The sequence below is a fragment of the Tiliqua scincoides genome, chromosome 1 (genome assembly GCF_035046505.1).
Source record: "Tiliqua scincoides isolate rTilSci1 chromosome 1, rTilSci1.hap2, whole genome shotgun sequence".
Lineage (NCBI taxonomy): Eukaryota > Metazoa > Chordata > Lepidosauria > Squamata > Scincidae > Tiliqua > Tiliqua scincoides.
The window spans coordinates 304,333,945-304,356,060 of record NC_089821.1 but is presented as its reverse complement, the minus strand read 5'-3'; the positions used below and the strand labels follow the sequence as shown (position 1 = coordinate 304,356,060).

At 45.1% G+C, this 22,116-nt stretch overlaps 1 protein-coding gene across 1 annotated transcript in view; it reads left to right on the top strand.

Annotated features, from left to right (window-relative positions):
* CEP170B (centrosomal protein 170B) overlaps positions 1-22,116 on the top strand; it is a 79,946-nt gene that overhangs the window by 42,307 nt on the left and 15,523 nt on the right. The window contains exons 8-13 of the mRNA XM_066629489.1: positions 2,500-3,266; positions 4,263-4,448; positions 7,471-7,606; positions 9,087-10,859; positions 16,171-16,417; positions 21,169-21,328. Coding sequence (XP_066485586.1) covers positions 2,500-3,266; positions 4,263-4,448; positions 7,471-7,606; positions 9,087-10,859; positions 16,171-16,417; positions 21,169-21,328 — 3,269 coding nt within the window. The remainder of the gene's footprint in view (positions 1-2,499; positions 3,267-4,262; positions 4,449-7,470; positions 7,607-9,086; positions 10,860-16,170; positions 16,418-21,168; positions 21,329-22,116) is intronic.

Sequence of the window (22,116 nt, the reverse complement as noted above, 5' to 3'; positions counted from 1 at the left end):
CTCTGCTGCCATCCCCCCCAGCCAGTGGCGTACCTAAAGCATTGATCTGCTACTTGGGGTCAAAGAAGATTTTGTAGCTCCCCTTACTTTATTTACGTAAATAAATGGAAAGTGTGCCCCTTGTTGGTTAGACACTGTGCTGGGTTGAAGAAGAATGGTTATCCCCCCCCCCCCACTAAATATAAGAGGAGCACCACTTGCATAGTGGAAATGGAAAAGGTGCAAAAGAGAGCGACTAAGATGATTACGGGGCTGGGGCACCTTCCTTATGAGGAAAGGCTACGGCGTTGTGTCTAGCCTAGACGCCTTTAAAAGGGGATTGGACAAGTTTCTGGAGGAAAAATCCATTACGGGGTACAAGCCATGATGTGTATGCGCAACCTCCTGATTTTAGAAATGGGTTATGTCAGAATGCCAGATGCAAGGGAGGGCACCAGGATGAGGTGTCTTGTTATCTGGTGTGCTCCCTGGGGCATTTGGTGGGCCGCTATGAGATACAGGAAGCTGGACTAGATGGGCCTATGGCCTGATCCAGTGGGGCTGTTCTTATGTTCTTATGTTGTTTTTGTTGTTGTTGTAATCTTTATTGGCATCTACACACATCAAAACAATATACGAATAAAATTCAAAATTTATATAAGATCAGAAGATGGCTCCATAATCCATAAATGCATGTCACACACAGGAAAAATCCAATAGTCAATAGTGCCCCCATTAGCTGATCTCATACAGGGCTAAGCTTCCAGTCTCATTTCCCATGTACTTATGACTTTGATGACAAAACAAGAGATGTTGATAAGAGTTTCTCCCTTCTCTACTGACAAAAGTGCTTGTAGCACATCTGCCTCTGCCCATCCCCGGAAGCACGCTAGAATGGGCATAAGATGTTTCTGATGCTGGGTCTTAAGCAAGGGACAGAACAAAAGGATAATGTTCAACCGTCTCCACATGGTTCAGATTACAAGGACAGAGCCTTGTGGAAAGAGGTATCCCTTTGAACCGGCCCCATAGAAGGGCTGAAGGAAGGGCATTACATCTTGCCAGCATGAAGGCTCTTCTTAACTGCGGATTATACAGCTGGGATAAATAAAATGGCATCCTACCTAACTGGACAGGTACATGAAAGTGCAATGGGGAGCAGGAGGTATTGGCCAAACTCATTAGCTCTTGACATTCAATGTCCATGATTCTCTCCCTGACAACTCTATATGCTGCTGTTTGACACACCATACCCAGACACTCAATATCGAGACCAACTGATTTTAACTTGGTGTTTAAAATGGTGATCCCACAAGGCATTACCCATTTAGCAGGAGTAACTGTATTATGACACATGGAAATGAGAGCTGACTCATATCAACATCTTATTGGTTCCATGCTGTATCACAACAACATCTAATTGGCTCTCAGAACAATCAGTATTTCAGGTCAGTTTTCAGTTGAAGAAATCCAATTTCTGTTCCATAAGGCAGTTGTGTTTTCATTTTCTGGTTAATTGGCCATAACTCTTGATAGCATGTGGATATTCCAATGCGGGTTGTTTCATTGCATTCCACATTAAATTATCTTTCCAATGATATATAACATGGTGATATTATTCATACATATCAAGGTTTTCACAATTTTGGCCACCAGTGTCAAGCTTGTTTTGTTGCCCCCCTAAAGCTTGTTGCCCAGTATAGTTGCTACTCCCTACACCCCCCTTAGCTATGTCTCTGAGCTCTGATGCTATGCATTCCTCCCTGAGATTTCCTTCTCCTGCAAACTTGCTCTTCTAAAAAGGGCGGAGAAAGCAGTAGCAGGTAGGGCTCACTAACAGAGCTAGGAGGAGCTGTGTGACAGTGACATAGCTACGTGGAGGTGGCACGGTAGGTATTACAGTTGCTGTAGCACACCGTGTAAGTGTCCCCTCCCACTTGCTGTCAGAGCCATTCCAAGCAATGATGGTAACATGCAGGCATGTTGCTGTCGTTGCCCGAAGTGGCTCCAATGGCAATTACACAGCGTGTTGCCGCATCTGCAGTACTTACCATGGCACCCCCTTATAGCTGTGCCATTGCTGTGTGGCCTCAGCTAGAAATGATGATATAGACTAGAAGTGTCACTTTTTGTTGGGGGTCATGGGATTTATAGTGTGCTATGCCTCCCAGTTATTTAAAAATTTACATCTTGGGGATATGGGAAACAGGAATTTCCATGAACCCTAGAAGGAGGTATCATTTCCAGTCCATTGGAGGCCTTTTTTCCTTACTTTAGCACACCCTCCCTTCCAGTAGTTCCCTAACCACTTTGGAAAGATAGGTTTGTTTGGCAAGGGGCCTGAAGTTTTATCCTGTCATGCTTTGTGTGTACTTTTAAAAGCTTTCTCAGGAAAGGCCTTTTTGGATGATTTTCTGAGGTGTTGAAACGCTAAATGCTTTCTAATTTGAATTGAGGACAGACACTGGTGTGCTTGCACAGTAGTAGGTACAGCTCTAATTGAATACTGTTACTTTACAGGTAACAGGCATGAAGATGGAACGCAGAGTGATTCAGAAGACCCAGTAGCAGCACCCAAAGGAGAGAAGGAGGCAGCTGGCAATGACCATGTAGCTGAGCAAGCCAAACTCCAACGCCAAATCCGACGTGACCCCCAGGAAATGCTCCACAATCAGCAGGCCTTTGTCATAGAGTTCTTTGACGACAAGACTCCCCGGAAAAAGAGATCGCAGTCTTTCACGCACAGCGGCCATTCCACCCAGAACGATGTGGATTCTGTTCTGAAGACCAAGGTGGAGAAGCGTAAGATTACTGTGCCTGCAGAGAAACCAGGAAACTCGGTGCCATCATCCCATTTGGCTGCCGCAGGACCCAAAGGGCCAAGCAATGCGTTCACTGCACCAAGGGCTGGTTCCTTTAAGAGGGAGAAGACGGAAGAGCAGATCAGCTCTTCCTCCTCTTCCACATTGAGAACACCTATAAAAAGTCACGGAAGTGCTGGGAGGAAGTCAAAAATTACCCAGGAGTTTGCAGCTGAGTGTTTAAGGGAGAGCAATCAAGCTGCCAAAGCCAACACTGACAAGCTTCCTTCAATGCCAGCAGCACTCGTCCCACGGGTGGTTGTACCAGCAGCACCCGAGACGATCCCTGTGCCGGCAGCCGATCCTAAATTGATCAAAACTAGGAAGCATGAGGAAGAGGACAGCTTGAGTGAAACGGGGACCTACACCATCGAGACAGAGTCGCAAGATAAAGAGGTAGAAGAAGCTCGAAAAATGATAGACCAGGTAAACTATAAGAACTAGAGAACCTTGAACGTCAAACTGCTTGCGTGTAGTGTATCTTTTCTTGCATTGGTATTTTACCTAGCTGTGATGTGGGGATAAAGTCAGTAAAGCCTGGATCAGATGTAATTGGTCTGATTTTCTAACCATAGCTGAAAGAACTGGAGAACTCCATATTTATGCAGTTCCTGCCCTAGCTGCCTTCCCTCTTGCACATAGCTGTCCCCTTCCTTACACCTGCACTAGCTTCCCCTGTGGTTAATTTTAACTAGGTTCCCTCTTAAGCAGGGCTTGTGAAGTAGCTTCGAACCCTGGTTATGATAGAAACCCTTGGTTAGCAGACACAGTGCTCCATGACTGTTAAGGCCTTTGAGGGAAAAGCAGGGGGAACTCTTGCATGAGAGAGGAGGAGTTGAAGATAGGGTGTACGTGACCAGAGCATTGATCACTTAAGTGTGGTTAGAGATTAGACATATTTTATCTGCATGGGTACTGGATATTTTAATAATTATGGTCATGCTGAATTGATAAACCTATATCTGGACTGCAAAGTTTCAAACTGCAGATTGTGGCTTATGTGTGGCTGGCAGTTCATCATAGTTGGTAGAGAGTGTGGGGTGAATGGGCGACTGAAAGCTCCTGTATGCATTACCACAGTGGTGTGGGAACTGCTTTTCAATGGATTTATCCCATGCCAAGTCAGTCAGTTTTACAAGACTGGAACTATGTGAACAGGTCGTCCCATCCAGTTGTTGCGTGGGTGGGAAGGGAGACCAGCAGTCAGATAGGCAAAACCTCTCTCCCCCATGCACATTGCCCCAACCCCTTAAACTGTTCCACAGCCGTGTGGGATGAAGCTGCTATAGGAAAGTTGATCCTGATCTGCTGTGGTAACACATGAGGGTGCTCTGCTCACAGATTCTAGGTTGAGTGAGGTCATGACTTCATGGGCTGGGAACTCATAACCTCATTGCAAGTCTCTTCTCCCCTTTGGTTTAGGTTTTTGGTGTTCTGGAGTCTCCAGACTTTTCTAGAATCTCTTCAACCTTCCGGCCTGTTATTAAAGGTGAATGTGATGAACTGGGGCCCCATCATTTGATTAGTGAAAATGGCTCCAGCCCAAAGGTGACTATGATGCAGGTCATTGTGTCCAAAGTGGCCAGTGGACATCACAAAGAGATGCAGGTACAGCCAGCCTTTGATCTTTATTTTGTATACTTGCGTACTCAGACATAAATATGTGTTTCTAGTCCTTATGACTTATAGTGTGTGGACAAGATCATGCTCCTGCTGCCGCCACCCAATAAAAATATATAAAATAAGTATTCTAAATATTTAGCCCTGAACAATACATAACATCAAAGACAGGCCCTTAAAGTGAACATTGTGCTTCAATTCAGTGGCGTAGCTAGGTCGTTTGACACCGGGGCCCATAACTTTTTGTCAGCCCCTATGTCATAATTAATTAATTAACATTTTTATACCACCCTTCCTCTAAGCAGCTCAGGGTGGTGCACATGGTTCTTCCCCTTATTCTATCCTCACAACAACCCTGTGAGGTAGGTGACCTCTGGGAGATAGTAATAGTCATGACATGAAACGAATAATAATAATGGCCGGAAAATAAGTGCAGTGAATATTTCCCCACAAGCAATGGATGACATTCTGCATCAAATGGTATATAACATGATGGTATTATTCCTAAAAGCCATGATTTCCAGAATTTTGGTCACCAGGGTGTCATCCCCCCCCCCCAAGGATGTCTCATTGGCCTGTGTTGAGTTAAGGCAGTGGTTCTCAAACTTTTAACACTGGGACCCACTTTTTAGAATGACAATCTGTCTGGGACCCATTGTAAGTGATGTCATGGCTGGAAGTGACATCATCAAGCAAAATAAAATAAAAGAATTTTAAATAATTAAACGAAAGAAGAACAAATAATAAGGGGATGCCCTCCCCAGTGCCCTTTTCAGTGTAAATTCTTATATTACAAGCATATCATTATCATAGTCTTTCGAGACTGAAGGTTGCCAACACACACATCATTATCAGGACCCACCTGGCTTTACAAGTCTAAAAGAGAAAAAAAAAAATTCTGGAGCATTTGTTTAGCTCCACATTCATCAGATTGGTACAAGCAGCTAGCCTTGCATTCCCCTTGCAAGACTCCTGACTTAACTAGGAGCCAAGGCATGTTTGCTTAATCGCAAGTAAATGTGGCCATGTGGCTTAGTTTCGCTTTCCATAGGGCTCAATACATTAGTCTGCTTGGAGGGAGGGACCTCCTTCTTGGGTGTATTTTGGGGGCTGCTTTCATTGGATAGGAACCATTCTGGTGTCATTATTCCTCTCGGTCTGCCCTTTCCAACAGGCTAAGGCAAGTTCTCCTACTCGTGAGTAAACGTACAATATGGTTCGGTTTCACTTTCCATAAGGCTCCACGCATATTTTAGTTTCCGGTTTTTTTGTCCATAACTTTTGATGGAAAGGAGATATTTCACTCCCGTTTTTTTTTCCATTGCTTTATGCTGGAAATTCTGCATCCGATGGTTTATAGCATGATGGGGTTATTCATAACCTCCGCAATGTTAGCGATGTTGGCTCATTTGTGGCCAGAATGTTAGAAGGCCAGATGCAAGGGAGGGCACCAGGATGAGGTCTCTTGTTATCTGGTGTGCTCCCTGGGGCATTTGGTGGGCCGCTGTGAGATACAGGAAGCCAGACTAGATGGGCCTATGGCCTGATCCAGTGGGGCTGTTCTTATGTTCTTATGTGGTTCCCCCCCCCAAGGCTGGTACCTGGGGCGGACTGTCCCCCCGCCCCTTGCTAGCTACGCTGCTGCTTCAATTATAGGAGTACGGGGGCCCTAGTCCCCTTCAGTTCTTGGTTTTAGAAGGCTGCAGAGGAACCCTGATTTGGCGCTACGGAGTGGGGCTTGTGTATTTTGTTAAAGGCTTCCCTATTTTTTGGTGTGTAATCTGACAATTATTTTCTGCCTGCAGACTTGCAGTCTAATGGGACTGTAAATCTTAGAAGCCAGACTGGTGACTAGTAGGCATTTTAGATATTAGGTAGTAAGATCTCTTACACAACATTATATTTAAAATGTTTAAAAGGTATTTAATATGTATTTAAAAGGGATTAAAAAAATATATAAATAGCACAAAAAGAAAACAGCTGCACTGATTGAACTTTTGTTTCCAAAGTGCTTTGATAGGTCCTTTCTTTTTCAAGTCACCCTGACAGCGCAATCCTAACCTGTGCTGGAACAGCCAAGCCCCAGTGGACTGCGCTGTATCCAGTCCAGGTTAAGTGCAGGCTGGAGATCACCTCAGGGTAAGAGCACCAACCTGCCCTATGGGGGCTACTCAGTTCTGCACCAGCTGTTTAGCTGGCTCAGATCCAAGCATCCCATGTAAGGCTGCAAGGCCTGGGAATTGGGAATTATGATCCAGCGTGTGCTGCTGCCGCTCCCAATCGCACCCCCCCCTCCTGGACCCGATCCACCTCCCATTCCTCCCTGCCCTGCCCCAAAACACACCTCCCCACCTCTGGAATGCCCCCTGCCGCCCTCTCCTGCTCCCTGTGCTGTCCGGTGCAAACTTACCCTGGCTTGCCAGGACAGGGGCCGGTTCTGGCCCTCCCAAGCCTGTGCGGGCCTCTGCACCAGCCCTGCAGATTCTTGAGTCAGTGCAAATGTGCGGGTGAGCGGAGAGAGGGAGGCAGGGCTGGGAACAGGCTGTTATGCCGGATCCCAACCCCGTACCCCGAGCAGCACGGAGTGACTTGAAGCCACTCCGTTCTCCTTGGACTTGTGCCACCTCCTGAGGTGGTGCAAATCCGAGGAGCCCCATTGGGGCTGTGGTGGCTTACCTGGGGCTTACCCTGGCTCCAGCTGAGCCACCTCTGCAGGCCTCCTGGCCTGTCTGTTCCAGCACAAGATAGGATTGTGCTGCACTTTATATCAGAATCTCCTGATTCTTTTTGACCTTTTGTGACTTTCATTAGGTGCGAGAGCGTCATCAGTTCCCAGGCTTTGCCCATCTGCGAATAATATGCTGGCATAAGAGCTTGTTTTGAAAAATCTAGGATTAACAAATGCTGCTGTTAACGGCAAAATTGCCAGAATACTCTGTGGTATTATGAAACTTTGGTGGTGTTGCTAATTTAATAATGTGGGTTTTCTGTCCCTCTTATTACTCTATAGTTACCACCAGCATCTCAAACTGGTCAAAAATGGGTATCGCGATGGGCAAGCCTGGCAGATAGCTACACGGAATCAGGGTCTCCTCCTGGACTTGGGGAGGGCCACCAGCAGGGTCCCCCTTCTCAGGTTGGCACAGGTAGGTATAGCCCACAATGCCACTCCCGCATTGTCTTACTCTATAGAAAGATCTGTGTTTTTTTCTGTCTCTTATTTTGTGTTTAGTGATGACATTTCCATAAGATATTCCTTCACACACAAAATATTCCTTCATCACACAAAAGATGATAGTGATGATGAAGATGAAGATAAAACTGTGATAGAAAGTGTCCAAGCATGTTAGAGTGGTTGGTTATGATAGGAAGTGAATAAAAAAACTGAAGCAAGTTCTTCTAAGTAGAACTTACTTAGAATAAGTTCTTCTGTATAAAAAAATTTATACAGGTTAGCCCTCCTTTTCTGTGAGTTTGGGACCTGCGGATTTGACCCAATGCAGGCCAGAAGGACCTCACTGTACCTCCTGACTGGAAGAGTCTTCCAGTCCTGTTGGGAAGGAGATGCTTGGTTTTTACTAAAAAGGAAGTGCCTTTTGAAAGGCCTCTGCAGCCTTCTGAAGTGTGGGAAGGCTGTGGTTTAGCCTCCCCATGCCTTGGAACACCCCTGGACATGACTAGAAGGCACTTCTAGTCATGTCTGAAGGTCCTCCGATGGCCCTGACACACAGATTCAATTGTCCCTGGGTTTCAGTATCCACAGGGGTCCGGGAACGGATCCCCCACAGTTACCGAGGTCCAACTGTAGAATGGCTTAACACTTGGGCACTTTTCAAAGAATTCATTTAAATCGTGGAGTTGCAATTATGCTTTTTTATTTTTAAATAATGCTCCATATATGTTTTTTTTTTTCCTCAAGTGTTATAGTTTCAGTTCTTGAGAGAAGTTAGAAGCCAGTAGAGGATCAAATGAGGAGTCTCCAAGGCTTTTCCATACGATTTGGATTTTGTAGTGCAATATATGCCCAGCTGGTTCTTGATTACTGCAGGGAATCCAGATGTTTTTCCACAAAGAAGCGCAGCTGTTGCGTAGAAATGGCGTTTCCCCAGTTTGAAAAACACCACATTCTGTTGCCGTCAGCATGATTTTTGACAGCGTGCCTGTTTGGGATAACAGTTTTGTTATACATTTATTGGAAGAGTTTGACATAATGCTGTACCCTTTCTAAGCGTTGCCAAACATGTGGGCCCTAAAGTTCTTTTTAGGCACTTTGGCCTATGGAAGGAAGAGTCACACTCTGGGCTTTTTTTCTTCAGATTATTGTTGCTTTCCTCTCCTGGCTGTTCTCTCCTGCTCTTCCCTTTCCCTGCTAAGGAAAACTTAACTATGAAAGAGAGAGAATTGGAGAGGGTCACCGAAGAAAAAGACCTGGCTGTTTTGACTCTTTGTGATTTTGATCCCACCCAGTTTACCTCAAGTTTCCACCCAGTCAGGGTAGAGGAGGCAGAACTAAAGTTTTTCATGTGGTAAAGGTAACCTGTAGCTTGGCTCTGAAGTCTAAATGAGTATATGTCACACTTCAGTGCAGGAGACTGTAATAAATAACAACCTTTAAATCATTCCTAGATAAAGACTTGAGTCGTAAAATGGGAGACTCTGAGAACTCCACAGCATCAAGAACAAGACGCCTCCTTCCTCAGCTCCCTCCAGGTGACAAGTCTGAAAGTCCAACGCCAGCCATTTTAATTTGCCAGGAGGCCTATTCTGACATTTCCCAAAGGAATGCTGTTAATGAATGTGGGGCAGAAGTATACGGAGAGCCCGCAAGCAGGTTATTCATTCAGGAAGACTTGGATCCTGACAGTCTTAGCGATGCCAGCAAGTCCGATGATGGCCTTGGGCTGGAAAAAGGCAGAAAATGTCAAGATACCTTGAAAATGTCTGAACCAGACCAGGTGGGAGTTGACTGTGCGAAATCAGAAAGTTGTCCACATGCTGTGCCAAGACTTTCAGGGCTTAGGGCATCAAGCGATCCTCTGTCCAGCGCCTTCTACATTGGTGATGAGGAGGAGGAAGTAGGGGTTCCTTCAAAACTTTCTTCAAATACCTCTCGTTCTCAAACAGACAAAGAAGAGGCTCCTTTCAAGTCTGGAAAGCCAGCTGTCAAAGGTGTTAGCAACACTTACGTTAGTTCAAATGGAAAAATGGTTATTTCCTTACACCCGAGTCTTCCTCTTTCCGATCAAGATGTCGTAGCCACAAAAGAAGTTCAGTCCTTTGTCCGGCAAGAAAGTTTTACCAAAGAGAAGTCAAGCAGCAGCGTTCCTCAGAACAGGCTTCCCCATATCTCCAGCCACCCTCTGCTTAAAGATCTCGACATTGCACGTGCAAATCGCATGGACTATAACCCAGACACCCACCTTCTCCTTAAAGACACTGAGACTGCGCTGGCAGCTCTAGAAGCCAAAATACTCTGCCAAAGCCACCAACTCGATGTTCCGGAAAGTGCCCCGGGGCAGTTAGAAGACTCCTTATCTGGGGAGTCTGATGTGGACACAGCGAGCACCGTCAGCTTGGTGAGCGGCAAGAACCTCCCAAGCAACCCGCCAAAGCGCAAAGTTGCGACGCCTTTGCAAAAAGAGAAGTCCTCTTCCTCACCGTCTGTTGAAGACCAGAATGTCCAGCCAAGTGCGCGAGAAAGGCTTTCGGAGAAACGGAAGACTCAGCCGCCCGATAACGGAAGCAAAGGTGAGATTGCGAAACGCTTCCAAGTCAAACGTGGCATGGGCACCGGCGGGTCTGTGGATGTTACAGATGACGAACGAAGTACTAGCCTTCCATATTTGCCATCCACCGACATAGGCTCTTCGGATCAAGAGCAGTCCGCCTTGAGGTCCATCTCCAGAAAGAAGCCTTTCTCGCAGTCCACAAAAGAAGACCATAGCAAAACAACCCCAATGGTGCAGAAGATCCAACAGGTTCTCACGAGGTCCAATAGTTTATCTACCCCTAGGCCCACAAGAGCCTCAAAACTTCGGCGTGCTCGGTTGGGAGATACCTCGGATAACGAGAGTGCAGACACTGAGAAAACCACGTCCCATCACGAAGGAACAGCCGTCCCTTCCAAACAGCCTGTGGAGACCAAGAAGCTGTCGAGGCTTGACATCCTTGCTATGCCAAGGAAACGGGCAGGCTCTTTCACCGTGCCAAGCGACTCTGAGAGTGCACCACCAAGACCAACGTTCTCTGGGCGGAGCGCAGAGTCATATTATGCTACCCGAAAGCCGCCCGTATCGGAAGCCAGGAACGCTGCTAGGAAGACGGCAGCGGCCGTAGCCGCTGCAAAGCAACCTTTTAGCAGAACGCGGTCCAGCAGCATCAAATACTCCACTTCCTCCAGTGAGTAATTCTGAGCTTGGACTCTTCTTACTTTCGCTTCATTGATGAGTTTCATTTATTACTGGGATTCTTAGAATTTTCCACCCAAACATGCAAAGCTAAGTAAGGGAATACTTGGAAAGTGGAATACTTTGAAAGTGGAACTTTATAATCCCTTGTAAATCCCTGTAGTATTTAACAAAGCTTTGCATTTTTATAACCCAAAGAGAATTCCTTCCTCCCTTCATTAGTCTCTCATGGAGTACATCAGTTCCTATTAAAACACAACCCCCATATTTAAAGGCACTGATAGCCATCTTCTTCCTTCCTCTTCCCCTTCAATCTCCATTATGCCATGATTATTAGCTTAGTGGTGATCTGGTAGTCTGCTGATAGAGACAAAATGCTGGAATTGACAGATCTTGGTTTGATACAGCAAACAAGTTCTTTTATTCTTCTAATATCCTATTCCATAGTTTGAATTACTCAGCAGCTGCATGTTCATATATACGGGCTCATTTTGTCACCTGTGCTAAAGATCTTCTCTAGGTGATCATGCAGAAAAGCTTTCTATACTGCCAGATGATTCTTTTATTTTTTTTCTCCTCTTTCATCAGGCAGTCAGTGTATTTTAACACATATGGAATAGGCTAACAAAATGTTTTTGGGCTAACAGTTTGGTGGAATTATTAGTAAGATTGTCTTAAATAAGAACATAAGAACATAAGAACAGCCCCACTGGATCAGGCCATAGGCCCATCTAGTCCAGCATCCTGTATCTCACAGCGGCCCACCAAATGCCCCAGGGAGCACACCAGATAACAAGAGACCTCGTCCTGGTGCTCTCCCCTACATCTGGCATTCTGACTTAACCCATTCCTAAAATCAGGAGGTTGCGCATACACATCATGGCTTGTACCCCATAATGGATTTTTCCTCCAGAAACTCGTCCAATCCCCTTTTAAAGGCGTCTAGGGGAAATGGTTACTTTCCCCACTACGCAAGAACCCGTCTGCACAGGTGAAATTTTGAGTGTGCACATGTGAAGGTGGAACATGTGATCATATATGTCCTTGGACTCTTGGAAGCTACATGAGGTCATGATCACTCTGTGCTGAACATGAGAGATGCGTATACTGGGTGATTGTGCAATAGCACACAACAGGGAATAGAGCCAAACTATAGTTAAATAATAAAGCCTGATATGCTTAATTTTTCTTTAATAATAGCAGCTGTGTATGTATGTGGGGGTGACTTTGCCCTTTGCTGTGGCTGCAGTCCTGATCTGGATGGATACCAGTGGAGCAAACAGCATTCATGGGACCCCCTGTTCTAGATTGGGACTATGCAAGGGACATAGTTCCCATATGCCAAGGGACATTTGCCCGTTTGTTTACCCAGCCTTTCCTCCAAGGAACTTGGGGTTTTCCTCCAAGGAAATCCAAGGAATTCTTCCCACCCTGTTTTTATTTTCACAACATACTTATGAAGCAGGATACACTGAGATAATGATGGCTGGCCCAAGGTCACTGTGAGCTTTATGATGGGATCAGGATTTGAAACTGGGTCTCCCAGTACACTGTGACATTTAAAGCCACCCTCCCTGCCCCATGCTATGATCCTGATCCATATCAGACCACCCTGCAGCTGTTATGTCCGAGAAGAAAATTTAAGTTCATCAAGGCCAATGATAACTTTGGTGTAACATATAGTTTGGTCCTAAGATATTTTGTCCTAGGGAAAAATTGCTACATTATACTCTCTATTTTTCAGGGCTTAGTTCTTGTGTTTCCTGCTTAGCCCTAGCCCAAGCTTGGAATTTAGGAAGTCCCTGTGGCCTGATGTGCCCCTAGGGGAATTGTTTGAATTATGCAGTGTCTTTAACTATGAGCAGCTAAGGCTTTTTTACTTGATAATATTTTGATGCTTGTCAGTCCATCTGTTTTTAAATTAAAGACAGCACTGTATATTAATGAAATTCCATAACTGATTAAAAACAACATGATGGGGATAGCAGTCACTTTATGGACAATGAAAACCTGAACTAGTTTAATTATCATGACTTTTCTCATGAAATCCCGTGAGTCATTATTTGGTGGTGTTGCTGAATATCCTTTGCCGACTCTCTACCCTAACTTTGCCCACTCCTTGTTTTAAATGAATTGGTTTTGTCTTCCACTGCTTTGGAGCAACAACTAACCACTTTTAATGTAGTGTTAGCTCCAGGAAGCTTTATAAGTCTGTATATGATTAACATTACTAACATACTAATTTCTTTATAGGTAGGATTGCCAACTACTGGAATTTTTTCCCCCCTCCCATCATGATATATTGTTGGAAATTCCTGGAAGCCCTGTTAAAATCTCCAGGATTGCTCTCAGTAATTGCCTGGAGATTGATACTTATTTTTGGAGACTCGGGGTCAAACCTAGAGGGTTGGCAATCCTATTTGTTGGAGTTTGGGACCTTGCATTAAAACTGCATAGGTGGCTGCAAAGAATGGCAGTTGATGCTTCAGCTTGTGATATATGCAATAATGCTTCCTCCCCAAGTAGGTTGAGCAAAAACAGGAGATAAAAGCAAAGACAAACAAAAACACAGTTAAAATGAATAAGTTTTAGCACAGTCTTGTCATAAATCAGAGGGACCTGGTAGCCCTTTTTGAAAAAGTTCCATTCTAGTCAACCCCCAGCTTCAATGTTGAAGCTGGAAAAATATCTTTTTGAAGCCTTGGAAAATAACTTTTCCAAGGAGACAAAATGAATAGTTTTCTCTCCATGGTCTAGATATAGCCTGGAACATTAGCGCATAAAGGGTGTTGTAATGCTGCAGGGCAAACCTGGAAATAATTACTGTTGTCTGTACTATGAATACAATATAAGCAGTCCTCCAAATGGAGCTCCCTTTCTGGTGGAAGTTCTCTTTTTCATTGTCTGTGCTTGTTTACGCAATTGGTTATCCTCAGGTAAAGATGAACTTCCACTGATGTGTTAACTGGTCTTAATTGGTGGATGAAGCAAGTTGAAAGAATACTGGATTCTTAGGGGCCCTGTATACTTAGGGGCTCTTGACTTGCCACTGTTCTGTCTTTAGACAATGATCACGTTATGATGTAGCATGGCTGTTTCCATCTGGAGATGTACTGGAGTTTTAGCATATGAGCAAACACTCAACTGTATGATGTACCCCATAAAAGGCAAGGACTTGTGTGTTGATTAAAGGCAGTCTCTTACTGGCCACTTTCTGAGCTCCAGGCCACCAGCAGACATCATTTTGACAGATGAATGCACAGAATCCTTGCACACAGCTCCACTTGTCTTGTTCATTGTTGTCTATGACGTGTGTGTGTGGATTTACTCTTTGGGTCACTAATGGCATTTCAAGAGCCCCTCCTAAAATCAGACAACCATGACATGATGCTTCTTCACACAAAGCGTAATTAATGTAGGCATGCAGTCTGCTCCTTCAAGATGAGGTAATGGCCACTAGCATAGACAACTTTTAAAAAAGGCATTGGACAAATTCATGGAGGGTACATTTGTCAGTGGCTATCAATCATGACAGGTAAATGGAACCTCCATATTCAAAGGCAGTATGCCACTGAATACTAGTTGCTGGGGAGCAAGAGAAGGGGAGATATACAGGCATAACAATTATCCATGGATTTTTCATCCGAGGTTTTATGTCAACGCGATGAGAAGTGCCCTTTAACTTAAAGGGAAAAGGTTGTTTAATAATAGCTTCGTTAATGTGAGAGAGGGCAGCTAGCTGACAATCCATCAATCATTCTCTCTCCAGGCACTTAGAACAGCTTCACTCCAAGGCAAGCGACCCCTCCCTTCCCCCTGAGCACGTGAATGAAAGATCATCACTTTGTTCTGGATGAAGGGAGGGGTCGCTGGCTCAGAGTGAAGCCTTTCTAAGTGCCTGGAGAGAGTATGATTGATGGCTTGTCTGCCTAATGACCCTGTCTTACATCACCAAGGTCAGCAAGGCTGTTTTTAAATTGCCTAGCAAAGGGTCATTGTTTTTAAAATCGATTTGCTTTAATGCAGTTTTTGAGTTCTGGGAACAGAACCCTGCAAATAATTCAACCTGAGGAGACTCAGCCTGTACTGCCTTCATGCCCTGCTGTGAGAAGCAGAGTGCTAGGCTAGATAGACTTTTGGGCTGACCTAGCAGGGCTCTGCTGTGGTTAGAAGGTCCCATGTGTTTCTTATCCCTCTGCAGCTTTCATGATGGTCATTTAGTTTGCATGTCTTCAGTATAAATCTCTGTTGCTAAATCCTCACTCCCATCAGTTTGAGAACCACTGACTTAAGGAGATAAGCATAGTAAGGGCCCAATCCTATCCAACTTTCTGTGCCGATACAGCCGCAGTGCAGCATAAATATATCAGAACAAATGTTCCCTTACCTTGCAGAGGCCTCTGTGATTGCCCCCCCTCCCCAGGATGCAGCACACATCCTGTTGGTATGGTTGAATCAGTGCTGGAAATTTGGATAGCATTGGGCCTTAAATCTAATACTTCTTTCAACAACCTGAGGTATTCCTGAATGTGTAAACAAGCTATTTTTTCTTACCTCTGTTTGGAAATGAAGCAGTGTGAATGAAAGACCACTAAGGAGAACATGTGAGCATCTAACTTGCTTGTTTTCCTTTGAGGCCTTCTGTGCATGATGAAATTCAAGACATTCACATTGCATGTTAGAATATTCCTACAGTGGAAGACACTTGTATCTAGAAATTACTGTGAAATTGACGTGGAGTGCCTACCACTTAGGAATGTTGTCAACATGTGAGGTATGCGCAACTGACAATCATGCAGATTTTGTCTAAAAAAAATTTGGTCAGCCTTGTCGGCTGTGACTAGTTAACACGTGGTAGTGAAAGATAGATACAGAAAGCCATTTTACCACAAAAATTTGTCTTGCATTTGCATCTGCATCTGATCTGTGGTAAAATTATCCTGATTGCTTGGCAGGAAAACATCAGAAAGCCCAGACAGATGACCAAAACACTCCATGGAGTTCCCTCAGGCGGGTGTATCTTGGTTGTCTGTATCGTCCTAGCACCTATTCCGGTGCAGATGTGTGATAAAATGCGAGGTAAATGGTCACAATGAGAAGACCAACCATTTATTTTTATTTGTCCAGTGCTTCTTTCCACTTTGGTGGCATGCACAGAAGCTGCCTTGCACCTTCTCTCCTTGGGCTGTTTCATGTTGGCATTTGTTTTCTCCCTTTTGAAGCTGGTCTGAAAATCTTTTCTCCGCTTTTCTTCTTCCTATTCTTCTCCACCACCACCCGAAACCAATTCATTTTTTTATAAGCTTCGAGGCGGCGGCAGCAGGGCTCAGATTATACTTCCACTTCCGAGGAGGAATATGGCTCAAACCACAGCTCCCCTAAACACAAACGCTCCCATACTTCAACAGCCACCCAGACGCCCAGGACCCGAGGCCCCGGGTTGAATAAACAGAAGCACAGCAACAGCAGAGAAACGGAAGATGAAGACTATGACGAACACAACCCCTACCACTTCATTGCGCAGACCGCAGAGATTGCAGAAATAGCCAGGTGAGGCAAAGCTGATGGCATTCTAAGCAACAGACTAAATTCATGGTGATTGGGAGGGAGAAACTGAGGACTAGAGTAGAGGCAATGTCAATTGCATTATCATCTACTTAAAAACCAGCCTCTAAAGTAGATTCAGATCGGGATTGCAATGTGGAGAACCATATTCTGTATTTCTTATTGTGGCACTTTCAGGGCTAAATAACCGTTGCCAGGGGTGCAGGTGTTCAGTGGAAATCAGACAGATTTTTTTAAGGGAGTTGAAAATGTTTGGTTTGAGAGAGCCATTGCTCTTCGTAGTGTACATACACCTGTTTCTTTTTGTGTTGCTTTTGCCACTTATCAACAGATTTTTGAAATAATGTAAATGCCTGTAGAATGAAAGTTAAAGTGGGAGCCTCCACATGTGAAGGAATGGGGGGGAGGAGCACAAAACCGCCATTGCCTCCTTCGGGGAGAACGCAGAAGTGACTGCCTTGCGCTGCTTGTGGTGCAAGGCTGTCACTTCTGGGTTCTTTCTGGGGGAGGGGCACTTGCTATGATGGCTTTGCACGCCCTGTTCCTTCTCCTTGGAGGCTCCCAGCCATGCACCCATGGGGCATGTTATCCATAGGCTCTGTTATGGCTCTGTCTCCAAGGGCAATGGTTGGAAAGTGGCTTAGTTGGCTTAGGGCCAAATCCTATCCAATTTTCCAGTGCCGGTGCTACTGTGCCAATGGGGCATGTGCTGCATCCTGTGGTGGGGAAGCAGTCACCGAGGCCTCCTCAAGGTAAGGGAACATTTGTTTCTTTATCTTGGGACTGCATTGTGGCCACACCGGTGCTGGAAAGTTGGATAGGACTGGGCCCTTAGTTGGGGAATGTGTGCTTTGCCTGCAGAAGGCTCTGGGTGACAGGAGAGGCTTCTGCTTGAGACTGTGGAAAGCTGCCATGAGTTGGAGCAGATAATGGCAAACTAAATGGACCAATGATCTCACTTCGTATAAGGTGGCTTCATACATTGTTTATGTAAGATGGCTGTAAGAATTGCTAAGATAACCCAAGTTCTCTGCACTCTCTAGTAATAATGCTAAGGAGTGTTGCGATTATCAGAGATTTCCTTTTTTTAAAAAAAAAACTAACGTAAATCAGCTGTTCGATTCAGCATGAATCGAAGATTCATATTGCAACAGACATGGGGCAGCTTTCTGAAACCGTCCTGTATTATGAAATCTTCCCATGGTTGTTAGTGAAGAACTCTGGCAATCCGCTTAGCCTTGAAGGATGGTGGCATTGTGTGCGCTGTAATAGCACAGCTGGATGTTTAAGGAGCAGCAGCGTTTTAGGACATAAACATTATACAGAATACATTTGGTGTAAGGAACCGGCTCATGCTCTGTGGTTTGTGTTGGTGTTCCTTGATCTCCTACATTCCCACCGCTCTACATATTTTTAAAAGCGTTTTTCATTTTACAGCTGTTGCTTGCTTAAAGGCTAAAGACATTTTGCACCCCACTGGTGTGTGATCAAGGCAGAAATAGCAACTCTGCTTCCTAGGGGAGATCCATGTTAATGGAAAAGCGTTTGAGAGATTGCAAAAGCTCGAACTGGGATGCTTGCCTAGGCATCAGTCTGGCGTTGGGGGGGGGCTGAAAGTGCTTGGCTGAATTTTGCAAGAAAGCTGCCCCATAATTGCAATCTTTGGCTTCAGCCTCTGCTGTGGCTTCTGAATTAACAGTCTAGAATAGCAAGGGAGAGTTCAAAGGAAAAATTATTCCCCCTTGTTTACGTTGAGCTTAATCACATAATTGAGGCATTAGGAGAAACTGCTTTAGTCCCAGACAAGCCCAGCCGCTCAATTAGTCATGGAGCTCTGAATGTTGATGCGTTTAGTCCAATCACGTGTGTTTCTAGGAAGACAATTGAAAGAGTTTTATGCGTCTCTGCAGAATCTTGGTCATAGCATAAAAAGTACGGCCACAGCATTTAATCAGTTTAACTGGTCGATATCAACTGAAACTTAGTTGATTAGCTTTTTCGGGGGGGGGGGGCAACTTTAACTGGCTGGCTGATTTTCATCCATGAGGGTGAAAACTATGAGCATGCTTCTTTATTTTTTAAGGGCTCAATCCTAACCCCTTATGTCCGTGCTTTCCAGCACAGACATAAGGGCAATGCAGCTCTGAGGTAATGGAACAATCATTTCCTTACTATGAGGAGGCCTCCATGAGTGACACCCAACTGCAGGATGCGGCACATGTCCCATTGGCACTGCTGTGCCAGTGCTGGAAAGCACTGACATAAGGTGTTAGGATTGCACCCTAAGACTGTTTTGTTTCCGGTGTGTCGTGTTCATCAGAACTAAAACAGGCAAATTGTGCGTAGTTTTTATTTACTAAACTTTTGTTGTTTTTGCTTTAAAAAAAAAAAGTCTGTACAGTGTTTAGAATTTTTAAGTCCATGCTTTCCTTCTCATAATTTGAAAGAGCCATTAGTGAGGAGCTCCCAGGAAAAACTGTGTTACACCCCAATCCTAGGGTGCATCAGTGCCCAGAGGAACAGAGGCACTGAAATGGCTGCTGCTGTATCCTGTGGGCACCGAGGCAGCTAATGGAGTCTCCTCAGGGTAAGGAAAGCGTTCGTTCCCTTACTCCAGGTACAACATAGCCAGCGACAATGATTCTCCTCAGATGAGCCTGCTTTTGAACGTGCACAGACTCAAGGAGACCTGTGTCAGGCTTCCAAGCCAGGGAGGGAGTACAGGATACAGTGGCAGAACCTCCCAGGCCCGATCCTCGTCTTCTCCCAGCTCCAAAAAGCCGCACTGGTGGCCTGCGGTTAAACTTACTGCTGGCCACTCCCAGCGTCTTCCTCATGGTGCTGAGTCCCAGCGCCAACTTGCGCTCCCTCCCACCTGGGTGCTGCAAATGTGCTTTATGGCACATTTGTGACACCCAGAGCTAGCGGTATGCGCGTACTCCTGGTACTCCAGCCCATAGGATTGAGTCCTTAGTTCGTCACAGCGAAAACAACTGTTGTGGAATAAGCATTCATGGCCTGGAATGTGCTTCATCAGGTGCTTGAAGTGTTAACATCTGCTGTCACACAGAGCTGGCCAATCCATGAAACCAACTGAGCCAGTCGTCACGGGCAGTGGATTGGCATGGGTGCCCACCTCTGTCCACTCACTAATAATCACAATCAGGACCCCATACTTTCTTCAATATCTCCATACCGTGTCCATGTTGGGGGTTTTAGGAAATGCAAATATGTTTGAAAAATTGGTTTAATTTTCCAGCTTTTCCAAATTGACTGGGGTCTTGACACCCTTCTTTTTTAGCGACCATCTTGGATTGTGCAAGATCTCGCACAGCTTTCATGAAATCTCTCAAGAATCGTGTGGTCCAAGATGGTGGAGCCAATCTTCCTGGCTTGCCCAGGTGCTATCTTGGATTGTGCAAGATCTTACACAGCTCTTGTGAGATATCACACGATACAAGATGGTGGCACCTGGGAGGGTCAGAAGAAAAGGCCACCAGGGATTTCCTTTGGCACCTCTGTGATTTCTCTGTGGCAAGCTCAGGCAGCACAGTGTACAGTTTGGGAACCACTGGTTTATTCTGGTGGCTGAAGCAAGTATTAACCTGCTGGGCTGAGCCAAAGTCCTCACTTAAAAAGAAAAGATGGGGAAGCAGATTTTAAATTGTGATTCTATGTTCTTTGTATCTTTTTTGAATCTGTTTTTGGTAAGCTACCTTGGGTCCCTCATGGGGAAAGGCAAGGTAAAAGTACTGTAAATAAATAATAAAAGTTACAGGCAAGGATTTTTTCCCCCCAACAGGCCATGAAATCACTTCCCCAGTTGCGATCAGGACACTAGTCTCTTCTAACCTGCACCACAGCCACTGGAAGGGAGCCCAGCATAGGCAACCCCGGCCCAGGGGCCATTTGTGGCCCTCGGGGACCCCCAACCCAGCCCGTGGGGAGTGCCCAGTCTCCAGTGAGCCTGTGGCCCTCTGGAGACTTGCTGGAGCCCACGCTGGCCCAACGCTACTACTCTCAGCACAAGGGCCAACTGTTTGACCTCCTGTGCGAGCTGCAGGCCGAGGGCTCCCCCCGCTGCTTGCTGTTTCATGTCTGTGAAACAGTAGTGGCAGCAAAGGAAAGGCTGGCCTTGCTTTGCGCAAGGTCTTTTATAGGCCTTGAGCTATTGTGAGACATTTGTTCATTCATATAAGCTTCATCTCTAATATATTCATTTATGTAAATTTATTCAAATTTTAAATGTAAAGTAATTCTTTTTTTTCCTGGCCCCCTACACAGAGAGATAATGCGGCCCTGCTACCCTGCTCTAGAGTGACTATTGAGAACTTAAGTTGTGTGTGATTGTGCTCTCAGTAAAAAGTGTGGTCTTCCCTCTTGCTATCAGTCTTACTTCTGAAATCACATTATTGCCGTGGGTCATGCTCTCTTGGCAGGCAGCCAGTGCTACATAGCCACATATACATGCATGTTCCTCTTCATGCAGTAAGTAAAAGAAATAAAAAGGTTTGATGGGCTACAAATTCAAGGTCAAGGATTACTCTCTTCTTTACTCTCTTTCCCCTCTTAACAAGGACTGACAGAAGTGATGCAGTATGGTGAAGAAGTGTTTAATCTCTTTATACAGTGTCTTGAACATAGCCCTTGTGTAGACAAGATTAATAAAACATGAACTTGATGGATATGTGGCTGAACATTCATCAGTTGTTGGGTTATTCGTGCTGTTCTTCCAGATTAAGTCAGACTTTGGTGAAGGATGTTGCAATCCTTGCTCGGGAGATTCACGACGTTGCTGGCGACGGAGATTCCCAGAGCTCGTCGGGGACAGGACCAAGCACTTCCCTCAGCTCTGTACCTAACACTCCTGCTTCCACCATATCCGCAAGGGAAGAGGTAAGGTGGCTGTTTAAAATTTGTGGGGTGGGGAGTACTAGCACATTGGAGGTCAAAGGAAGTGGCAGTATCGTAGAGGTGTCAAACTATCCCAGCAGTCCCTGTTTTGAAATTCAAAACGTGCAAGTCCCATCTCTTCCCTTTAATTTATTCTTCTGCTTGGGAGGGAAAAAGAATCCTACCACACTTTTTAGATCCCCATCCCAATACAGTAAAATTAATTTTGAGGGTACTCTCCTTAATTATTTGCTATTTCTTGCTTTTGCAATGAAATAAGGGTAGAGGTAGACACGATGCCCAATGATGGTTTGCCACAACCCGATCCCCCCCTTTTCTCCATCATGTTTTGTTAATGAAACACGGTATTGATATTGTCCCACGGTGTATTTCTCTTACCTCCTCCAAGTAACAGTCAGCAACGTGGAGTGGAAATGGAAAAACACATGATGTAACACCTTGTGACATCATCATATGTTGATGTTGTTGGTTACTGTGGGGAGAGGACAGGGAAATGGGTAAAGTGATGATGTGACATCACACATTTCAGGGACAGTGTTATGGGAAAGAGAGGGTGTCTTCATGAATTCTGAAGTTAGATGTTGGAAATTTGCTATGTTCAGGATGAGTTCTCCCCTATGAAAGGCAAGTCTGAGTTTTGAGATTGTTTTTGACTTTGTGCACCCCCACTACACAGACCCTAAGGTTCAGCAAACATCCTGTGCATGTTTGTTCTCCATGTTCATTCATCCTGCATGCATGTTCATGAGAGTTTACAGCTGCATCCTTTC